This window comes from Pteropus medius, unplaced genomic scaffold, assembly GCF_902729225.1.
Source record: "Pteropus medius unplaced genomic scaffold, Ma_sr-lr_union100, whole genome shotgun sequence".
Taxonomy (NCBI): domain Eukaryota; kingdom Metazoa; phylum Chordata; class Mammalia; order Chiroptera; family Pteropodidae; genus Pteropus; species Pteropus medius.
Genome location: NW_024347790.1, coordinates 10056566 through 10079481, shown reverse-complemented (window position 1 = coordinate 10079481; position 22916 = coordinate 10056566). Strand labels below are relative to the sequence as shown.

Sequence of the window (22916 nt, the reverse complement as noted above, 5' to 3'; positions counted from 1 at the left end):
TAAGTAAATGCAGACTATGGTACTGATAATCTACTCTCTTCAACAAGTGTGCATTTGAATACCTGTGTGACGTTTGTGATACCTGTAGGTGTATAAAGATAATGGAGAAAATCACTATAACTAGAGGAATAAGGAATGGGTGGTGGAAATTCTTGGTTTAAATGTGGCCAAGAGATTGGCAAATCTAAACTGTTTTATAAAGAAAACCAGAGTCTGAAAATTTAAGATAGAGTTTGCCTATCCTGAGATGAAAGAAACACATTCAAAGATATGATAATGGACATAGAACCATTTCAGAAATTAAATACTGACCAGGCAATATCTGGCTCAATTTGCAAGCTCAGTTTGACTTATTTGACCTGTATTTTAGCATAAACTTTTATAAACTATTCAAGAAATTTTAAAAAACCAGTTGCATAGCATTAAAATATATGAATATAGACTATATCCAATGATAAAGACTAGTAAATATTGGGGGTGATTCTCCTCCCAAACAGCATAATTATTATTTGTATCTAGTCTAATATTTAAAAGTCTCTGTGGAATTTAGCAAATAATTATTAAGGTGTAAGAAAGTGAAGGGATATTTTATAGTTCTCTTCTTACTGGCTCTGTCAGCATCATCTGTACATCTCAAAAACCCTCTTCCTGTGGCTTCCTGGTGTTCTTCCCAACTCTTTGGTTGTTGTTCCCCTTTGCTGGTTCTTTTCTACCTGACTTGTACATGTCCAAACTCTAGGTTCTCTTCCTGAATGATCTCTACTTTTACATGGCTTCAGTTGCCAATGCACATGGCCACCTGCCTACTTAGCAGGTTGTCAACGAACTGTTGTTGATTGAAACTGCTTCCCTTCTCAGCCATCACTTCGTCCAAACCACTACCATCTCTAGCTGGCCTTCTGTGTTTCCTTTTATGTCATTAAATTCCGTTCATACAATGCAATCGGAATGATCTTTCAAAAATGCAGCTGTCTATAGCGGGGTTGTATTTTCACAGTGTACAACAATTCAGATGTATGAAAATGTAAGTTGATTTTCCTAAAGCTAGACTTAATTCCCACCTCTTGGTGCTCATTCCTATTTTCTAGCATTACATTATTTTCAATGAACTCTAGTTAAACTCAGTTGCTTTCAATTTCCTTAGTCTTCTGAGTAAACTTCGTCATTTTAGGTTTCTGACCCTCCTCTCTTTCTGCCCGGTTACATCTAAATTGGGGGTGGGGGTGGGAGGCTTTTGCAGCCTCAAGGTGTTAATGGAGATAGATCATCTGCCCTATAGCTATTCCTGGCTTTTTGTCAGCATTTGCCCAGAGTAAATGCATTATCTAGTCTCTGGTCCTTGGCATCTGCTACGTCTTCCAATGCCCTCTCTTTATCCCTACAAGTCCCTCCAGATCCCTCTGTCTCTTCAGGCCACTTCAGGCCCTCTCTCTCAGGAGCTTCCTCTGCTATTCTCGGGATGTGGGACAATTTAGATGTTTGCCAATTTAGCCTTGTGCAAGTGTAGCAGAATATGTAACCTTCCTACACTTGCATAGAACAAAAAGTTCTCCCCCTAAACCTGAAGAGTTAAAAAAAGTCACTGAATTATAATCCTTTCCATATAAGCTAAAAATTGGTTTCTGATATTCTTTTAAGTTCACTAAAAGATTAGCAGATTGAAACATAAAATAAACTAATTTGATTATCTAGTAAGAGTCTGCTGTTTTTAGGACTATTGAAGGTCCCTATTGTTTACTATTTTAATTTTTTATAATGTAACCGAATAAATGTTTAAAATAAGTGATGAAATTAGCACAGTTTAAAAACACAGATTTGCATAGATTATAGACAATAGCTTTTGTTCGTGTCGCAGGATTAAAGCTAATTAGATATATGTAATATATTATATTCATAAATATATTATATGAATAATATATTATTCAACCATGAGAAAGAAGAAAGTGCTGTCATCTATGACAACATGGATGAACCTGGAAGACATTATACTGAGTGAGATAAGCCAGACACAGAAAGAAAAAACTGCATGGTCTCTATATGTGGAACCTAAAAAATCAAATACATAGAAGCAGAGAATAGGACAGTGGTTACTGGGGGCCGGGTGGGGTGGATATGAGATGTTGGTCACAAGGTAAAAAGCTGCAGTTAGAGAGGATGGATAAGTCTAGAGATCTATACAGTATGATGACGCTACTTAATAATCCTGTACTGAATACTGGACATTTGCTAACCGAGTAGATACAGACGCTCTCATCACATACGCACAAAAGGGTAACTATGTGAGTGGAAATCTTAATCAACTTGACTGCAGTGTGTGTGCTAAACACACTGTGTGTGTCTAAATCAGAGCATCGTGTTGTACACCTTAAATCTATATTCATTTTCATTAAACACGCACACAAGTCCCTGAGATGTTCAAAGGCACAAGTCAGAGCAAAACCTCGGCAGCCCCCACTCTCTCCCTGAAACGCCGCTGTCTCCCACACTCCCCTTTCCCACTGAGGACGGAGCTGAGCTGCCCATGCCGGGGGCACTGCCTGGCTGCCCTTGTTTGCCCTACGTGACCAGCACCTCACTGCCCACATTCACCACAGCTGCCACACGCACGAGCTAGAGGGAGGCTGAAGACCCTGTCGTCTGGGGCACGGGTCAACGGTGGCAGTTGAACTAATGGGCCCCTGGGCTCTGACTTGTTAAATTGCTTCTTCAGGGCCTGAAAGCAGCAGAAGTGGAGAGGGCCAAAGAGCCTCTTTGAGGGCAGCCTTTTAAAAAATTTTCCTTATAAAAGCTTTGTTCCATTTTCCACTTGAAAACAGTACAGCAGAATAATTGATTAAAACATTAAGGTATTTCTCCTTCCTCCCATATCAGGCAAATAGCCATGCTCATCTTACTACTTTCCTGCCCAAGATATTTTTTTTTTGCAGAAGCTGCATGAGGTTAGCAGCTCTTCCTGTCTTTGGTTAAGAGGTAGATTCATTGCGGAAGTGGTGCTGGGTGTCTTGGAAGGGACGCAGAGAGAGCGAAGGGCCTCTGAGAAACAGGGAGAATGAGCCAAGGAAAATAAACTCAGATTCTCCCAGACTGAGGCCAGCAGAGCTGTCAATGGCCGCCCCTGGGGTAGGTTATAAGGCTGCAGACTGGATGGAGCATGTGTGGAACAGGTGAGACTCCCAGCTTGCCTGTTTCTGGGTGCCTCCTGGGGGCATAGAAGACTTGACGGGATCATGAGGCCAGTGAAGAGAGGGATGTCGCAACAGTAACTGTGTGGACAAATGACCAGTCACCGCAGGCTCTACCTGACCCTTTGGTGGGTGTCTAAGGCCTGAGGGCCTTTGCACAGCCCTGGGGAGGGGGAGGCTGGATCGTTACTGAGTCCGAAATCCCCACCAGTTTAATGAAATAGGGGCAGAGTGTGACTTAGGTTGATTAGAAGGAAACTTAATAATGCATCTGGGTTTGCACATCTGGATGAAGACTGGCGCTTGCCACATACTATTCCAAGTGGCAGACACTGACAAAAGGAACATATTCTACTTGTTTGCTCCCTCTTATCAACCCTGCCCCACTCCGCCCAGCTCCATCTCTTTCTATTCCCTTCTAGCATCATATGCCAAGTTCTAGTTAAAGGGAATATAAGGGGAAAAAAAGGAAAAGAGGAGAAGAATAAAGTCAGAGAAAGTAGGAGGGATGTGGAACATTCTGGAAAACCGTGTATCTGCTTATAAGAAATGGAATGAAACAAAGGCTCTCTCCAAGACAGTTAGGACACGGTCACCTCAAATTCGCCAGAGAATAAAGGTGGGAAGGTCATAAACAAATAAAGGAAAGTACCTGGCATTGCCTTTCCCGCAGGAAGTTCTAATCCATTGATTTTTACCTGAGAGGCACTGCTGTGAAGAAACTCGTCTATTAATTGGCTTATGAGGATAGACACCCAGATAAAGAGGCTTCAGTTGCTGTGACAAAATCATTTCATTCAGTTTTTTCTGCAAAATGAAATATTCTTCAGATAACTTCGATATCTAAAAAAAGAAAGTCATGTGTCATATTAAATCAAGGAAAAGAATTCAGAGAGCTCGCAGGTACACTAGGGCCTAATACATTCCTGATCAGTGGTCCCTGGGACTCTGGTGAACTTCTCCAGGCACCACTCGATCCCTTACCGAAGCCTGATAAAGTCCTCACTTGCCCAAACCCCCTCCCTGAGCTACTTGCCTGTCTCACATTTTCCACTTAAAATTGCCAACCACGTCCCGCTACAGGAATTGTTCTATCCTGATCAACTCCTGGGGTTCCGGGGGGTCTGGCTTGTGACCATGCTGCTGATGGATTAAGTTCCACCTTTCCTTTCCAGTATTCTCAGACTGATGTTAGGGCCACTCACTTCCGGTTCCTCTCTTTCCACCCCGGTCCCTCTGCCTCTGTCTTGTCCGTCAATGTGGCTATCCCGCTAGGTTGAATATGGGGATCCTACTTCTCTGCCTCTGGTTTTGTCCCTGGGGTGGACTGGGTCCACTCCCATGGCATGATCAGCCAGCTCCAAGTACTTGACGTGGTACTTCCATGTCTCCTCAATGTCTGTCTCTGGTGCCGAGCAGGTCAGGGTTCTAGTTCCCGACTTGGACATTAGGGTGAGCAAATTTATGCACCAAGAGAATGAAGGACCACATGTATATTAAACTCACCATTTCCCTGTGCTTAAAAAAAAAAATGGAATGGGAAGGGGCTAGGTAAATTAATCAATGACATATCTCTACTAACATCTAGAAGCTGGAGATGTTTGGGTCACATCTCTGAATGCTCAGGGGGTGTCCAAAGGCAAATACTGTGTTTTCTCATAGGCTCACCCACCATCAGACAAAAAAGCAGAGTTTAGGGATTTAGGAGTATTAGCTGATTTTTCTTTGAACTAACCGTTATGCCATTTCTTCTATAATTTCATATACTATTGACTATCCTGGTAGTTCATATTAATTTCTAATATTTTAGAGGTCATATAGTGAAAATTCTTCACTTTACACAAGAGAAAATAAAGGTGTTGACACATAAAGCAATTTTCTTAAGGTCAAACACCTCGAGAGCAAAAACCAGAATCAGCATTTTTACAGGAGCTGGTCCCTGTGATCTCTCCGTCATACAGTTATTAGCATTCTGTGTGCACCCACAAGAAGCCCTAAAGCCAAATGCTCCCTTCTAGAAACAGCTAAGACATGCCCATTAATGGTACGAGATATTCTCCAAGAGGGAGCTTTTCTTTGTGGCTTTTCTTTGTGGTTCCTATTGTCATGATGTAACATGTAGATTTTCGTCTTCATTGCATGTGTGCCTTAGTATGGCTACACATCTAATTTTTATACCTAAGTATGTCTTCTCAAAACCTGGGGCAAAGAAAGGATAGACTTTAAGGGATTTAGAATACTTTTTTTTTTTACGCTATAATGAAATATCTCAGATACATGGGAACTTGCATTGTCAAATGCCAGAATTTTTGTAAGCTGTTTAAACCAATGACTAGTCTTGCCACACAACATTTCTAGCATATTTTATAGTAGTTTTATCATAGCAAATTGTTTTAAAAATTTATGGCTGTTTGGATAGTATAACCCTTGACACCTTTTACTAAAAGGGTTTGTAGTCTCATAAAAACAGATGGACGATATAGCAGTTATGAATTAATTCTTTGTTTAATTCAGGTTCCGTGTAGTTCCCAGAGATTAGTACTAGTAAAGAAATCTTTTTTTTTTTTTTTACATACCTGTTTTGAAAAAATTGCCAGATCACAGGCTTCTTTTTCTGAAATTGCTTTTGAGTCTCTGTCATTCTTCATCATGATATTACAGGATCCCTCATGTTTTGTAGAATAAAAATACAAATTGTGAGTATTTATTGCTCCTTCTGATGGTGTTGCAACAACATTTGGAGTTTTAAAAGAAGACCTCCGGTCCTTCCTCAGCTGCTGCCTCCTCTTGTAGCCCCGGTATTTGCTCTGAATGAACACTGCTGCTTTATCTTCTCTGTCCTGGGCTTGCGTTGTTGGTTCAACCCGCCTGTCTTTGACTGCCCCGTGCCTCAGGTGGCTTCTCTGCTGGCTGCATATGGATGCATTCTGGGTGACCACAGACGTTTTCTTTTCTTTTTCCTTGCTATTTGCATTTTGATAAACTGACCTTTGACTAAGACAAGGTTGCAAAGTTTTTTTAAAAGAAGGCTGCTTAGTCTCATTCTGAGCTAACCAAAGTCCTGAGTAGCCTGGCCTTTCGGATATGACCTTCCTTTCTAGATATGCTGCTTTCGAGTCTTCAAAATTCCTTTCTTCTGTATAGCTCTGGTAGTAATTCTGGATCACAGTGTCTTCTCTCTCCACTTTGCTTATTTTACTGTTCTCTCCAAGGTCTTCCATATACTTCTGTCTGAGGCTTACTTCTGCCCAAGGGTTCCCCACCAGATATAATTCCTCCTTAGTCTCTTCCCTATACACATTATTCTTTTTTTTCTGAGTTTGATATCCTCTGTTGTTACTTTCGACAGCATTAGGGGCTTCCTCCTCAGCTTTGAAAGTAGAAGTCTTCACTACAGATGTACTCCCTTTATTATTGGGAGCTGAGATGACTGTTTCATTAGTAGAGACTGCATTTTCTGTCTGTTTCTTCACAAAAGAATCCCTGGGTAAAACATAATTGCATCTGAATATATGATACTAAATGAGAGCGTATGACCTCTTTTAGCAATATCTACATGTTTCATAATGCCAAGAGAGAAAACAAAAGAGATAATAAAGTTCAAAATAAAAACTTATCAAGTCACATTAATCAAGTGGTTCCCAAAATGTCCTCTCTAGCGAAAACTGTGATTACTACTCAAACAATGATAAAACCGAGTTCAACTTAGAGTGAGAAATATCCTAGCATATTTTCACTTTATGAGGGAGGTATCGAAATCTTAGGAATTCGATCATTTCAAATACGTTCTTTTAAAAATGCTGACGTGTTATAGTTTAATAAGCTCTAAGGCTACTGATCACAGGAGATATCTTACCAAATTAAAGGAAAAGTGGTTTCCCTGCTACATTTCATGATCATATAACATGTTGGCCAGAATTTCACACTTATTACTTTACCAGTATTCTTCCAAAATGATTTCCTCTTAACTTAAAGATAAGACTTTTTCTACAACTTTTTTTTTTTTTTTAGCCACACAGCTTTATTTTATTTTATTTTATTTTATTTTATTTTATTTTATTTTATTTTATTTTATTTTATTTTATTTTATTTTGGTGAGGGCAAAACCCTCGAAAGATCAATTTGGCCATGAAGAGGGTGTTAAGGTAGTCGAAAAGTCATAACCTGACATCCTGACATGCTACTTGGGGGCTTTTGCCAAAAACTTTTCATTTTGGCTCAGGAAAGCTATGGAAGAATTTTGGTTTTTCGCAACTATTTGTAAAGAATGACTTTTCTTTGAGTCAAACTTGGAAAAAAGCTATTGGGACTCCATTTTCCAAATTCCACTGGCCACTTCCTAGGCCAACCATAGCAACCTCAGTCTTATACGGGAGGCATAACAGAATCCTTGTTATTCTGCCAGAGATCAGAGAACTAGGAAAAGAACCAAGAACACCACAATTTCGATGAGTGGTTATGCTAGTATTTTGAATACCTCCATAATACTCCCCAGAGAATGCTTATATTACTCAAAATACGATTCATGGGAGAAGATAAGCAAACTATATTACAAAGCTAAAGCAATCAAAACATTAAGATATTTGCATAAAAATAAACGTATAGATCAATGGAACAGAATAGAGAGCCCCAAAATAAACACACTCATTTATGGTCAATGAATTTATGACAAAGAAGCCAAGAATATACAATGGAGATAGGATAGTCTCTTTAAAAATGGTGTTGGTTAAACTGAACAGCTACATGCAAAATGATGAAACTGAACCCATCCTACATCATACACAAAAATCAACTCAAAATGGATTACAGACTTGAATGGAAGATCTGAAACCATAAAACTCCTAGAAGAGAACATAGGTGGTAAGTTCCTTGACATCAAGGTAATGATTTTTTTTTTTTGATTTGACACCAGAAGAAAAGGTAACAAAAGCAAAAATCAAATAGCAAGACTACATCAAGTGAAAAAGCTTCTGAACAACAAAGGAAACCATCAACAAAATGAAAAGGCAACTTGCCAAATGGAAGAAAATATTTTCAAATCATATGTCTGATAAGGGGTTAATATCCAAAGTATATAAAGAACTCATTACAACTCAATAGCAAATAACCCCAAACAACTCAATTAAAAAATGGGCAGATCTGAATAGTCATTTTTCAAAGAAGCCATATAAATGGCCAACAGGTATATGAAAAAGTGCTCAACATCCCTAATCATCACGGAAATGAAAATCAAAACCACAATGAGATGTCACTTCACACTTGTTAGAGTGGTTATTATCAAAAAGATGACAGATAAGTGTCGTGAAGATGTGAGAAAAGGAAATCCTTGTGCATTGTTAGTGGAAATGCAAATTGGTGCAGCCACTATGGAAAACAGTATGAAGGTTTCTCAAAAACTTAAAAATAGAACTATCATATGAGCCAGCAATACCACTTCTGAGTATATATACAAAGGAAGTGGAACCATTATCTTGAAGAGATACCTGTATTCCAATGTTCACTGCAGTGTTATTCACAATATCCAAGGTATGGAAATGAACTAAGCACCCACCAATGGGTGAATGTTATATGTATACAATGTAGCATTATTTGGCCATGAGAAAGAAGGAAACCCTGCCATTCGTGACAACATGATGGACCTTGAGGGAATTATGCTAAGTGAAATAAACCAAATAGAGAAATACAAATATTGCATGGTATCACATATTTGGAATCTAAAACAAGAAAAAGTTAAACACATGGAAACAGAGGTAGAAAAGTGGTTGCCAGGGGTAGGGAGTTGGGGAAAATAAGGAGAGATTGGTAAAAGGGTAGAATTTCAGCTACAAAATGAACAAGGTCTAAGGATCCAATTAAAACCTGGTGACTATAGTTGATAAGGCTGTAGTGTACAATTAAATTTGGCTAAGAGTAGAATTTAAATGTTTTCACCAAATAAAGAAAAAATAGATAACTATGTGAGGTGATGGATGTGTTATATAACTAGATGGGGGAATCCTTTCACAATGTATACATGTATAAAATCAATATGATGTAGTCTTTAAATATCTTACAATTTTATATGTCAATTATACCTCAATAAAGCTGAAATTTAAAAGATGATAAGTTTTGGGGATCTAATATACAGCATGGTGACTTAAAACTGTATTATATACTTGAAAGTTGCTAAGAGAGTAGTTCTTAAATGTTTTCACCACACACACACACACACACACACACACACACAACAACTGTAATTATCAAGGTGATGGAAATGTTAACTGAAATTATTGTAATCATTTCACAATATACATGTGTATCAAATGGTAAAATTGTACATCTTAAACTTACACATGTTATATGTCAATTAAATCTCAATAAATTCGGAAAAAAATAAAAAGAGGCAAGAGGCTTGGGGTTGGGGCTAGAATGCTCATTATCTCCCTGAAGAACACTTACTCATTTTCAATCAATTCAAATTTTACCGCTTAGGCAAAATCTAGATATTTTTCCCTCCCCGTAATCTGTACCAACCAAGGCAGTTTCCCCTCCTCCATGGCCACGTCCCCACTGTGCCTTTTGTACATTTTCATAGCAGAATTAACTTATATTAGTAGGATCATATATTTATTGGTTATATTTCTTTTCCATGACTCTGAGCAATTTGAGGATAAAGATTTTGTCTCATTTATCTATATGTCCCTACTGCTTGGCATAAAGCCTACTCTATAAATGAATTCAGGTGGATTTGCTAATTGCACTTTAGAAAGATAGATATGGATGCTCAAGAGAAAAAAGGGCAGAGGTGCTATGCTTTAAAGATTCGATTACGACTTAGGAGCCAATGGCATATTGGTTATTAAGGCCATGGGAATGAAGGAGAGAGTCGAGGGATAATATTTAGATGTGGAGAAGGATTTAAATATGGGGAGAGGAGAAGGAATTAACAAAGGACACTTGGAATTAGAAGAAATATAGAGAGCAGTGTGGCAGAAGCCTAGGAAGAAAACACTTTGAGAAGGAAGTGTGGTCACCAGTGTGAAATGCCAGTGAACCCCCCAAATAGTGCCAGTGGCCACTCCCCAGTGGCCACTGGTGTTCATTGACATTTAATGCATACGAGGAACTTGGTTGGGTACGAGAAAGACTATGAACTTTATTTTGCAACTTTACAGATTTGAAAAATCTGTAGTGTCAAATGATATATGAATGACATTCGTATACCTTTTATTTTCAAAGTTTTTCTTGTAGTCAAATTCCAGATCGTGAGTCTGAATGGTTGTTACTGCTGTGTTTTTCGTTTTAATGATTTCTTTTCTTTGTTTCCTGACTAGATGTCCTCTTGCAGCTGAAACATATAAGGCCCAGAGTAGTGTTAATCATAATAAATAAAAAAATTACTTAAATGAGCAGAAAAAAAATGGTTTTTTGATCATCAGTGTCAAAGAGGAAAATGAAATTAGACCCCAAATAGAATAGTTTCATTAAAAAAATATGGGATTCGTTAGATGACAAGCTATAGCAAGAAAATAATTAAAGTATCTTTTGTATACTTTACTAACATGAAAGTAAAATGATAGAAAGGAGCAAAGTTGGTGAAAAAGTCAAAATGTAACACTTGGTTAAAATCTGCTAATACTTATTTCCCTTTTATTTTTGCCATGTTAAACTATTCATGAGAGAAATCCTCTATTATCTAAGTATATGTTTTGGACACTTTAGCCAATTATCTTTGGAGCCAGATATATTTCAGAATTCAGATTTAAACTTTATTTTTTAATTTTAGAAAGGTAATTCAGAGCAAATAACATATATTCTGTAACACTCCCCATGTCGGGGCAGCACTCCATAATCAAACACAAATACTTCTCCAGAAAACACAATATCTTCACTAAGTGGGATGAATAAAGGACTATAACTACTAGGTCATGTTTCACTTCCAAATGAGTTTTAAAAAACCTCCCCTCCACCTCCGGTGTTTTATCCATTTGGAAATTGTGGATAAAAAATTAGATCCCAAACTACAGGGTTTAATTTTGATGTCCCAGTAAGAAGTTAAGAGCTTAAAATTCCAAGAGATGATAATGCGCATTATGGATGCAGAGAACTAGGGTTGGAACATGACTCGCCTGTATGTTAGGTTTTCATCAGAACACAGGTTGCAAATCAATAGTGGATCATAAAATTGATCGAGTGGGCTAAATCTAGCCTCTGAAAATGAAATGGAATAAACCAGAATAGAAAATGTCAGAGTGTACTGCTCACAGTATGTGTGTAAAAATATGTTTTTTACTCTAAATGTGCAGTCAAAAATTTTTGAATGATTCTGTACTAAGCCACATTAGGTTCTAAATTTAAGAATGGAAAGCAAAATCCAGTCTATGAATATATTTTAATAAAAATTTATGAAATGTAATTATAAATATTTCTCTACAGTTAATAGAAAGAAATGAATGCCCTTTAAAATGAGATTTAATTAAGTTATCAAAAACTATGGCCAGTGTAACCTTTGGAATAAAATAAAAAAAATCTTATTGTCCAACGTGTTATAATAATAAGATTCTTGAGATCTGTAATTAATTCAATCACTTACTGTATCTTGCACAATAAGTCAGTTTTATTTCATTAATATTTGACAGAAAATTCAAAAATTAAATTATTTTATTTAAAAAAACATTTATTCAAATATTAAAAGTGTCAATCACTAAAACAATCTGATTTACATTTAGTAGAAAGTATCAAGGTAACAGAGCTTGGAATTAAACACAAAAGCTCTATAAGAACTTGTATACAAGATTCGATTGTATGCCCACATCTAAACACAGCATTATACTTTGTTACATTGTGAGACAGTCTGAGTGATTACCTGATTGTATTATTATAGCGCTCTCTTTCCTTTTCTCCTGTATTTTCTGGTATCTTCTTGAACCCAAGAATCCTCTGACACAGGCTTGAATTAGAATAAGCTTGTCAATGGCTTCCTTTCGCATTAAATTTAACTGTTCCACATGATAATATTTAAGGAACACCTTGAAAGAATTAAAATAAAATACAAATAAAACTAAGGCACACAGGTGTGAACAGTCATGTGCTTTGTTTTGAAGAATAGATTATATTCTAAATCTTTTTAGATTGTGGAATGTACTACCTATTGCTTCTTTGGCCTGGATGTTGCTATAACATTATAGATTTTTATGCTTGAAGAAAACCTGTCTTTAAGAAGAAATATAGTTTGATGATCACGCTGTTTATTTGTAACAGGTTTTGTTGGATGGACCGATAAGAGTGGAGGATATTGAGCTGTTGTATCAAAGTTTTAGCATCTGAGCAAAGCTAATTTTCATGCTTTTATTTTTCAAAAAAGACAATTATATTTCCTAAATTTAAAAATCTTACAAATCTATTTTTTAAGACAGAAAGCAATTATAGATAGAGTAGTTCATTTATTAAATGTTTATCGAGACCTGTATATGTACTCATGTCCTGGCACAAAGGTGAACAAGGCGGGGGCACTGCCTCTCCTGGGCTCCAAGGCTGTCAGTGGAGAAACAAGGCAGAGAGAGGGCCCCAGGCAGGACGGACAACTTTCTCACTGGACCCTGTGGCCACCCTGGTGAAAGCCAGGCTGACTTTCGATTATTTTAAAATCAAAATGAATTGGAGTACCAGAAGAGCCTGAAGGCCTAGAGATATTCTCATCTAAGACTTTTCAACTTCCTCCAGGAAATAGGAAGTTTTTTTCCCCCCCTTCTTTTAATGGCTACATTTACTAATGAAATTCATATCCAAGAGAGTTTATTGAATCCACTAAGAAAGTCACTGAAATTCAAATTTAACAGCTGAGTCATGAGACCTGGTAACCCTGACTGCAGAATTCTCTCAGCATTCCATTACTTGAAAGCTTGACACCACAGGTAAACGGCTTAGCATTATAGGTTTTGATTAAATTTAGTTTTAATTTCTACAGGACTCTCGATGTTAATATATTTAGTCCATTCTACTGTTGACAATTCATTTAAAATTCAATCTGTTTAAAAAGGTCATCATTTTTCTGGTACAGCATTAGAAATGGTCCTATATTGAATACTTTTATCCATCATAATGAGTTGGAAAAGGTGAAGTGGAAAAATACAAATAGCTTTAAAATGCTACTCAAATATCATGCGGAACTGGAACCGCAAAGGGCCTTTTTACAAGTTAAAACTCTATTTCAAGTTACGCATGTGTTTCAGACTGTGAATCAGCCTGCAAAAGACATCTTTGTGAGCATCTCAAAGTAAAGGGTGTGAACAAAATACACATTGTTTTAGTGCTCACACTTTGCCCTTACTAAATACTAAAGTAAACACAGATTACTGAATTCTTGGGACTCACTCTAAGATAAACACTGAAACAAATTCCTTAAATTGTTACTGGAGGAATTTTTCATCTGATCATTATGAAAATCCTCTCCCACATCTCCCACCCCTCCCCAAGACACAACTAATATAAACTTCTTTGCAGATGTGGAAGTTGGTTTCACTCTGTGTCAATGGTATGGCTGATGGCGGTTATTCTTGAGGGGTCAGTCTATGAGAACTTCTTTTCTTTAGCCTGGCTCTTTTTTCCATCCTCTCCCAGTGATCCATTTTGTGTGTCCTAAGACCTGGTATCCTGTTTATCTCATCTTCATCTCATAATTCTCTGGAGATATCTAAGAAGCCCAGTGCATCCTTTCGTTAAGCAGTCTTACTTCTGTATTCAAAATTGGTTATGATTGTTTACTTCATTCTATCTAAACTAAATAAACTAAGATCTCACAGGTCTCAGATCTAATACATAAACATAATATTTTCAATCATTGTAAAATGTTATAATACTCAGTAAATCCAAACACATATAGTGAGTCTACTAGTATTGGTGAATTATTCACGCCAGTAAATTTCAAGTTTTATAATGGGAGCAGATTTGAGAATTAGAAAAAAAAAGAAAAAAAATGTTCTCAAATAGAACAGAATAAAAAAAATCCTACTTAGAGCATTATGATTCTCTACAATTTTTAACTATATTTGGTGGTGATAGAGAAAATATATCGGTCTGTTTTAGATACTATTTGAAGTATACTTACTATAAATTTCATCTTTTGGGATAAATCTTCAAGATAAAGTTCTCTTGATTTTTTTTTAAAACCTTTATGAACACAAAGCAATTTTTCTGAAGAAAACCTTTATGAATTAATTCATCAATTTACTTCCCCTGTTTTAAGCTAACATTCTGTAATGTACATAGCCATAATATTTCAATCATTGTAAAATGTTATAATTCTCAGTAAATCCAATGTAATTATTAACCTTTTTCCCTAGAAAATTACATGGAAACATTACTTTTGTTTTTCCAAGAGCCCAGTTATCAAGACCGGCTTTTTCCAGAATGGCGGCACAGGTGTCCGGGCTGACTGGTGGCTTCTCGCTCCATTTGTAGCAGAGAACACGGTACCTTCAAATGGGGGAAAGGGCTGGTTAGCATTTCATGAGGGTTCAGAATTCGACAGTTCTGTGCAGGGAAGGAAAGAGACGGGATCCTTTACATAACATTCTCAGAACAACCCTGGAGCAGACTGAATTCCAGACTGACAGAAATCCAGACAAGTCTATTTGTGTAAACTTGAGCATTGTTTTTCCAGTTTAGTGGTTGCTTTTCAATGCTGTTTTAACACTGAAATCCTGCCTGAAAACTCCGTCACTCAAAAAAGAAATTAGTTGGGTATTTTTTGAAAAGTAACCTTTCTCTGGGCACTAAGCAGGACCGCAGTGGCAGGAAGCAGAGGGAACAATTTTATTCTTTTTTTCTTTTTAATCTTCACAAAAACATTGGAAACTGATCTTAAAATTGGATTGGAGGAGCTTTAATTCTACAACAACTTCCCAGCGCTGTACACATACCTTCTATCATTGTTTTTACTTGTTTTTTTTTCCTGTCTTTTGCTGGAGTTTTTCTCTGTTGGTTTAATATAGCAGTACTTGAGGGGAGGAAGTGAGTAAGGGGTTAATGAAGGAGCGAAGTGAAAGAGGTCACAAGTTTTTCATGCTGACCACAAAGTCTAATTGGGGAACAGGGTGAATTAAAAGAAGAAAAAACAGTTTACATGGTCAGTAATCTTGTGCAAAAAGGCAGATTTCTAGAGTTTTCAAACACTCCTTTATTTTTATTTAATTTCTTGATGCAAGATTAACCTGTGAAGATTAACCAGAAGAAATGGAGCGGCGCTTTGGTAGGTTCTGAATTTCAAAACAGAGGCCATGATGTATAGAGGACTAAAGTAGCATGGTGACGAGAAGGAGACCGTGCCGAGGGTCAGGAGAGCGAAGGTCTAATCTCGACTAGTTACTTGTGTCAGCTTGGACACATCATGGAACCTCTCTAAGTACCAACTTCCTCGTCCAAAAATGAGCCCATAGATAAAACCTCTAAAAAATAATATATCCCAGCTCTACCAAGTTTCAGCCCACGAAATCTGCAGACAAACCAGTTTCTGTCAGGTTCTCGGAGAATCCTGGCCTAGAACGGTGTAGAGTGAAGTGATAGTCACAGCTTTTGCTATCTGTGCAAAACCTCAGGGAACGCCCGTTAGCCTCCCTCCGTCCTTCACGCCTGTCTGCTTCAAGACTAAGCTTACTCACGGATGAACTATGACCCAAGCAGGCACTCTGACCTCTTAGCCCACCAACCATCTCCTGGCTTCACTCTTTCCCAGATCCAGTCAGGATCTCATGGTTCATCACAAGAGCCACCCTTGGTGAGCTCCCTTGACTCTCTCACTCTCTGCAAACAGGCACACCTGGATCATCCAATCATCTGCTTCTCCGCTCTTATGTCAGGCTTCAGAGCACTGCCAGAGAAAATCCCCATTCATTCACGGTGTGCTCCCCTATGAATGTGCAATTTCCTGACTCAGCTGGGTCCACATGGATGCTCAGAATCCTTATTGTTGTCCGTAGCCACTTTCCTCACTCAGTCCCCAAAATGGCTATTTAATCTCTCTGTCCCCTTGATGTGTCCCACCTGCTCTGCCCTCTAAACCCTTCTCAGCAGATAAGCTTACCCTCTATTGCACTGGAGGTCACCATACACAAGCTCTACCAGCTTCCTCCCCAACTACAAATTCATTCACTCACTATTGATTCTTCCCTTCTCCTTCAGAAGAGATATCCATTCTCCCTGTTCCTGTGTTCTAGATGCCATCTCTTCCTCCTTTTCTCTTCTGTATACTTTCAATCCCTTTTCTCTCTTCTGGCTCCCTCCATTTAGTACAAAACAATCCCCCTAAGTCTCTCTCATCTAAAAGGATTTTATTCTATATCTCCAACTGGCCTTCTGTAATCTTCACTTGGTGTATCCACCAAGCTTAAAAATCTCTCTGGAATGTGTTTCTTTCTCTCTGTTCCTACTGCTATTACTTTACCCCTCATCACTTCTCACCTCAGTTTCTGTAATTGCCTCCTCACTGGTTATGTCCATTTTCACTCCTCTCTCCCCTCTCTAAGCCAATTTACACAGCTTCGTCCGAATTATCTTAAAATGAAAATCCAATCATGTCCTTTTCTGATTTGAAAGTCTCCAACAATTTCCCAGGGTCTAAGCTGGGATGGCAAACTCAGGTGCTTTCAAAGGCTGGATGGGTAACATAAATGTGTGAGCTGGGAAGCAGAGGATGTGAAGGGAACGGAGAGGCCACACCTGCTGAAAAGTAGGCATCTAAAATCGGTTCCACATATGATGAAAGCTCCTTCCTGCTCTATACCCTTGCCTGCCTTTCCAGCCTCATGTTCTGCAATTTTCCATGGACGTCTTGAGCTCCCGTCATAAAAGTGATTTAAAATTATGCCTAAGGGCCATGTTTGCTCACGACTCCATGCCTTTGTACGTGTCATTCTCTCTCCTGCATGTCCTTCCATTCTCACTCCTACATTTCCAACAGTCTAGACACTCTCTTTAACATATCTTCAATGAACAGATTAACTGGTTGACGGACATTCTCTTTCTCTGTGTAAGGCACACTGACTGCTGTCCGCTGCACACCTGGAGTTCAAGGGCAGTGGCTCCTGCTGGTGTGCTCTGCTCCTGCTAACAAACCTGTTTATACCAGTTGCACTTGAGGGAACATTATCTACATAAGTATCAGGTAATCTGACGAAATATGAGTGAGGTTTCTACAAAACTGTATCAAATGTGTTGGTAAGACTTCATAAAGAAGTGTTCTTGAAGACTAGGGAATTAAACATGGATAAAGCTGTTATAAAAAGTTGTGAAGAATCATACAAATCAAGAATATTCAACTCTGTGATTGTTTCACAAGTATCTTTAACATCTTGCTTCACTTCAAGAAATATTGACTAAAAATTGTAAGTCATGGATTATGGAGAGCTATGCAAGAAAGAGTCAATAAACTCTCATCTGTTGACTTTTGTTAAAAAAAATTAAGCTTATATCGAAAGATTGCAAAATGAATATATGTTGATGTTATAAATTAAAGTATATTTATAGTATATATTTATATATTACTTTTATGATTCTCTGCTTTATCTGAATTTCTACTATAAGAAATTTCCTTTCCTCTTCAATTCTGCCATCTCTACTTCATGCTCTCAGTGTACCCTGTGCATACTTTTATTAAAAATATCCCAAACAACAAAAACAATAATAAACACACAAAAAACAAAACAAAACAAATATCCACTACTCTTTTCTCCATTTATTGAGCACCTACTATGTGCCAAGCACCCTTATAAGTGCTGGGGACACAGCAGTGATCACAGTAGACCACCGCCCTTGCCTTTTGGAGTTTACATTACATTTTATGATCATGTAGGTAATAAGATCCCTGTCCCCACAGCTAGTCAGTGAGTTTCTTAAAGTCAGAAGCTCTTTTACTTGTCTTTGGATTAAGATTAGGGTTAATCTTTTATTCAAGGACTGGAACATAGTGGGTGCTCAATTAAATGCTTGTTCAATGAGTAATGAACTGCCTCTGTGACTTGCTGTGGAATAAACATCTAGGTAGATCAGATGTGTTTACAGAGAAAGTCCCAGGCCCATGCTTTGTGTACCCTTTGGTTTAAAGACTTGTTTTAAAGCCGGCATAGCTTCATGGTTTACATTGTGGGATTCAAGACCACAGCACTGTACATAATAAGTAATTTTGGGATGTGGGAGCTGAGGTAAAAATAATAATGAAAATAATTATAGCTAATATGTATTGTGGACATTCGATTCTACTAATAAACTCCATACATATTATTTTATTTAATGCTTATAACCACATATTAAATTATATACTATTATTATCATTCCTATTTGCCGATGAGAGAAATTGATGCTTGAAATTTACAGAACTCAAATAATTTTGAACAAGGTCATACATTTAGTTAAGTGGCAGAACTAGGATTGGAACCTGGGTTTTCTGACTTCAAAGTATGTGCACTTACCTACTTCACTATACTACTGCCTTTCATAGGCTCTGGCTCTGTATTAGGCCTCTGGGAGCCAAACCATTGTGTTTAGGTACCTGGTGGGAAAATGGAGCTAACCTTCAGCAGCTTCTTAATATGAGATTTCATTTGAAATAACTACAGTAAAAAAACAGTGTCACTTCCTTTAAGATCATTATGTTACGTCTCTTCCCTTAAGATCATTTTTGTCACAAACAGAAGAGTTTCTCAACAGAATACACAAAGGATCTGATGAATTTCTGCATGGTACAAGGAAGGTTAGTCAAAGGCTAAGGCAGGACAGAGGGAGGTCTTTTAGTCCTATTTACACCTCCACAGGGACTTTGCAAATTGCTCTGCCTTCCTAAGGCTAATTTGACGACAGCTTTCAAATTAGTGACAGAGAAAAGGTTTAGCCTTACTTCCTGTCATCAGAACAGCCATTCACATGCTCTCTATGTACTTAGTTTTCCCTCCTCCTCATTTATCACGTAGGGATTTGCTATTCTATAATAAATAGCATGGCACTTTGAAATACATTTGAGAATTTATTCTCATTTCTGACCTTCAAAGTAAGTGACCTTCAACTATAATATCATCAAGAAAATAGAATCAGTTCTCACAGTATTGTAAAACCATGGATAATTTTGAAAGTATAAGTTTATTCTGGCATTCAAGGCCATATTTTTAACCCGGTCAGTTTTGCCATCTTATCTTCTGTCACTTCACTAATACCCACTCTGCCAAAACTGTGTAATTCAAGTCCATCTGGCTTTTGACACACCATCTTGTAGACGGAGAAAGCCCCTGTCTTTTCCACAAACTGTACCCTCCATTAGACCCCAGTTTGAACCTTTTTTCTTGATACTCTCTTAGCAGCCCGGCTGGAGATAATCCTTCTCTTCTATTTCTTATACTGTTTGTACCACTCCCTTGGATCTTGGTATTTATTACCTTGCACTGCTTATTAATTTTTCATGTTGATGGTTCTGATAATTTTAACTGGATTGTTAATTCTTTAGGATCATGTCTGCATTTTAAAGTTTAAAATTCAGTATTTCCATGGGCAGAAGACCTGAACAGATACTTCTCCAAAGAGAAAATACAGATGGCCAATAGACATATGAAAAGATGCTTAAAGTCACTAATCATCAGAGAAATGCAAATTAAAGCCACAATGAGATATCATGTCACACGTGTCAGAATGACTATCATCAATAAATCTAAGAACAACAAGTGTTGGTGAGGATGTGGAGAAAAGGGAGCCCTCATATATTGTTGGTGGGATTGCAAATTAGTATAGCTGCTATGGAAAACAGTCTGGGGTTTCTCAAAAATTTAAAAATAGATATACCTTTTGACCCAGCAATTGCACTTCTGGGTATTTATCACCCCAAAAAACCAAAACGATAATTCATAAAGATCTATGCACCTCAATATTCATGGCAGCACAATTTACAATAGTCAAGATACAGAAGCAACCTAAATGCCCATCAACAGATGATTAGATAAAGAAGTTATGCTTCATATATACAATGGAATATTACTCAGCCATTTAAAAAAAAATGAAATCCTACCATTTGCAACGACATGGATGGACCTAGAGGATATTATGCTGAGTAAAATAAGCCAGACAGAGAAAGACAAATACCATATGATTTCAGTTATATACAGAATCTAAGGAACAAAAAGAACAAACTAATCAAAAACCGACTCACAAATATAGAGGACAATTTGGTGATGGACATAGGGGTTGGGGTTTGGGGGTCTAGGAGAATGAAGTGAAGGGTTAAAGAAGTACAAAGTAGTAGTTGATAGATGGTCATGGGGATGGGGAGCACAGCACAGGGAATGCGGTCAGCATTAATGTAATGGCTAGGTGGAAAACCAGAGAAGAGAAGGAGCAATTAGGGGGATCGTTTTATAAACTATATAAATGTCTAACCAATGTACTGTATATTTGAAACTAATAAAAATAAAAATAATAATAAAAAAGAAAACATTAAAGGCCACTGAAAATCAAAGAAAAAAAATTCAGTATTTCCTACAGTGAGTAGCACGATGCCTTGTACATAAAAGTCACTAAAATATAAGGATACTTATATCAATATTATATTAATGTTACTTATATTAATATTTAAGCAAGTTAAAGATCTACTCTTCTCTTTAAAAATGAAAAGTATAATAAGGTCAATTTTTAACTTGAAATTTGAAACTCCTCTGTTATCAAGTACTTTTGGGTTACCTGTTTTCATGTACAGAATGAAGAATTAATTACCTATTGGCCAATACGAAATTATAATATTTTTTATTTCTTAGCTTCGGTTCTTAAATTGGGTTCTTAAATTGAGAAGTGACATCAGTGATTAGATGCTGGCTGTACTTCTGAACTCTAAAACTTGAATTTTTAAAGTCTGCCTTAAACTACTATAAAGAATTTGCCAATACGAAAGTCACCATATTTATGTAATTTTGCTCTCCATCATAAAAATGCAGTAAGATTTTCCTTATTTCAAAGCACTTCAAATGAATACCTTTTATTTTCTTTCCTCAGTCTCTAAAGAAAAAAAAGAATCCAGAGCTACCATGAATTGCTGAAAATATGAAAATTTACAAGGAGAGTTAGAATTCTCACTCCATTTAGTAAAGGTCTTGATTATTCCAAGTAAAAGAATGCTTGACATAAGACATGACAATATTTTGTTTTGTTTTGGTGGGAGGAGGGAGTTAGAAATCAGTTTATTGTACAATCACAAAACTTTGTTTTGTTCTTAATCTTAATTTATATACTCTGAAAAAAGCCAGAGAATGTTACATATGGAGAATTCCTCAAATGCTAAGTTTCACCCTAAAATTGTAATAGACCTCTCTTTTGAAAATTGAAAGTTCAAGTTTAATGGCTATAAAAATCATAGAATTAGTAAACATCAGAAACATGAGTGTTTAAAATATTAAATACATAAGATATTGAACCTCTACATCACCATTAATGTATTACTTAATGAAATTAATTTATAGCTTAATTCATTTTACATTAATCTCAAATATCAGAAAGAACTCCTTATACTCAATTGATTCTTTATGTCTTTTAAATCGGCAGTCCCCAATCTTTTTGGCACCAGGGACCGGAGCTCCTATGAGAATATAATGCCTGAGGTGGAGCTGAGGCGGTGATGCTAGCACTGGGGAGCAGCTGCAAATACAGATGAAGCTTCGCTGGCTTGCCAGCCACTCGCCTGCTGTGCAACCCGGTTCCTAATAGGCCAATGACCGGTACTGGTCCATAGCCTAGGGGTTGGGGACCCCTGTTCTAAATCACCTTTAGAGACACTATCTCATTAGATTCTTGTAACAATTCCATCAGGTGGTCATGGCAGATTTATTAGATAAGGAAAATGCAGTTCTGTATCCTTCTTAGGTTGGATAATTATTTGTTGTAATGAGGTTCTGCTGGGCATTTTCAGATGTTTAGCAGGATCCCTGTTCTCTACCCAGTAGATGCCAGCAGCACCCCCTTCCCGATCCCACCAGTTGTGACAACCCAAAATGCCTCCAGACATTAACAAATATCCTTTGAGTATCCCCTCATTGAGAATCACTGGTATATAGGCCATGGTCACAGAGGAAGTGGCAGAGCTAGGACGAGAACTGGATCCTTCAGTTTCTCAGTACAGAAGCTCAGGTCTCTCAATCATGCTGCCTGTGACATATCCTCTGCTGTCACACACCAAATCTCTCAGCTAACAAGAGAAACATCCAGCTATTTTCTCTTTCAATGCATAATCCTTCGCATGAACAAAATGGCTCCTTCCCAGAATGCCTATTTTGGTTCCTATAATTCTTCTGAAGACCTTTTTATATAAATGGCAATGGAAACTTAAAAAGAAATCCACGTACCGCTTTATAAAGTTAGCAAAAAGTATCCGATGTGAGTATCCTAGCCTTCGAATTCTTGCTGTTTCCAGAATTCCTGTGTAGCGAAGCTGTAGCAGAACTTTCTCTTTGTCGTATTTTCTTGCTTGACGTTCATTATTTGGTTTGATGCAACGGACAAAATGAGGTTGACCCACCACCATTTTAGATAACAAATCCATCAGGGAATACTATAATAGGAAACAAAAATAAATTTCCCAGTGTAGCACATGAAAATTTATGAGCTTGCAGATCTTTTTATTATAAGAAAAAAAAATCTGAAAACTGAATGTTACACATACATTAATTCACAGTAAAAATTTCATTTATAATATATTTTTAAAAACGCAGATTTATTCATAAAAATGCAGAGGCA

General features: G+C 37.3%; 1 protein-coding gene across 4 annotated transcripts in view; it reads right to left on the bottom strand.

The window, feature by feature from the left end:
* MYO3A (myosin IIIA) overlaps positions 1–22916 on the bottom strand; it is a 186539-nt gene that overhangs the window by 22161 nt on the left and 141462 nt on the right. For all 4 annotated transcript variants that reach the window (XM_039877584.1, XM_039877586.1, XM_039877582.1 and 1 more), the window contains exons 25-30: positions 22526–22731; positions 14525–14636; positions 12028–12190; positions 10386–10509; positions 5759–6665; positions 3881–4025 (exon numbers count right to left, since the gene is read on the bottom strand). In XM_039877584.1, the coding sequence (XP_039733518.1) occupies positions 3881–4025; positions 5759–6665; positions 10386–10509; positions 12028–12190; positions 14525–14636; positions 22526–22731 (1657 nt within the window). The remainder of the gene's footprint in view (positions 1–3880; positions 4026–5758; positions 6666–10385; positions 10510–12027; positions 12191–14524; positions 14637–22525; positions 22732–22916) is intronic.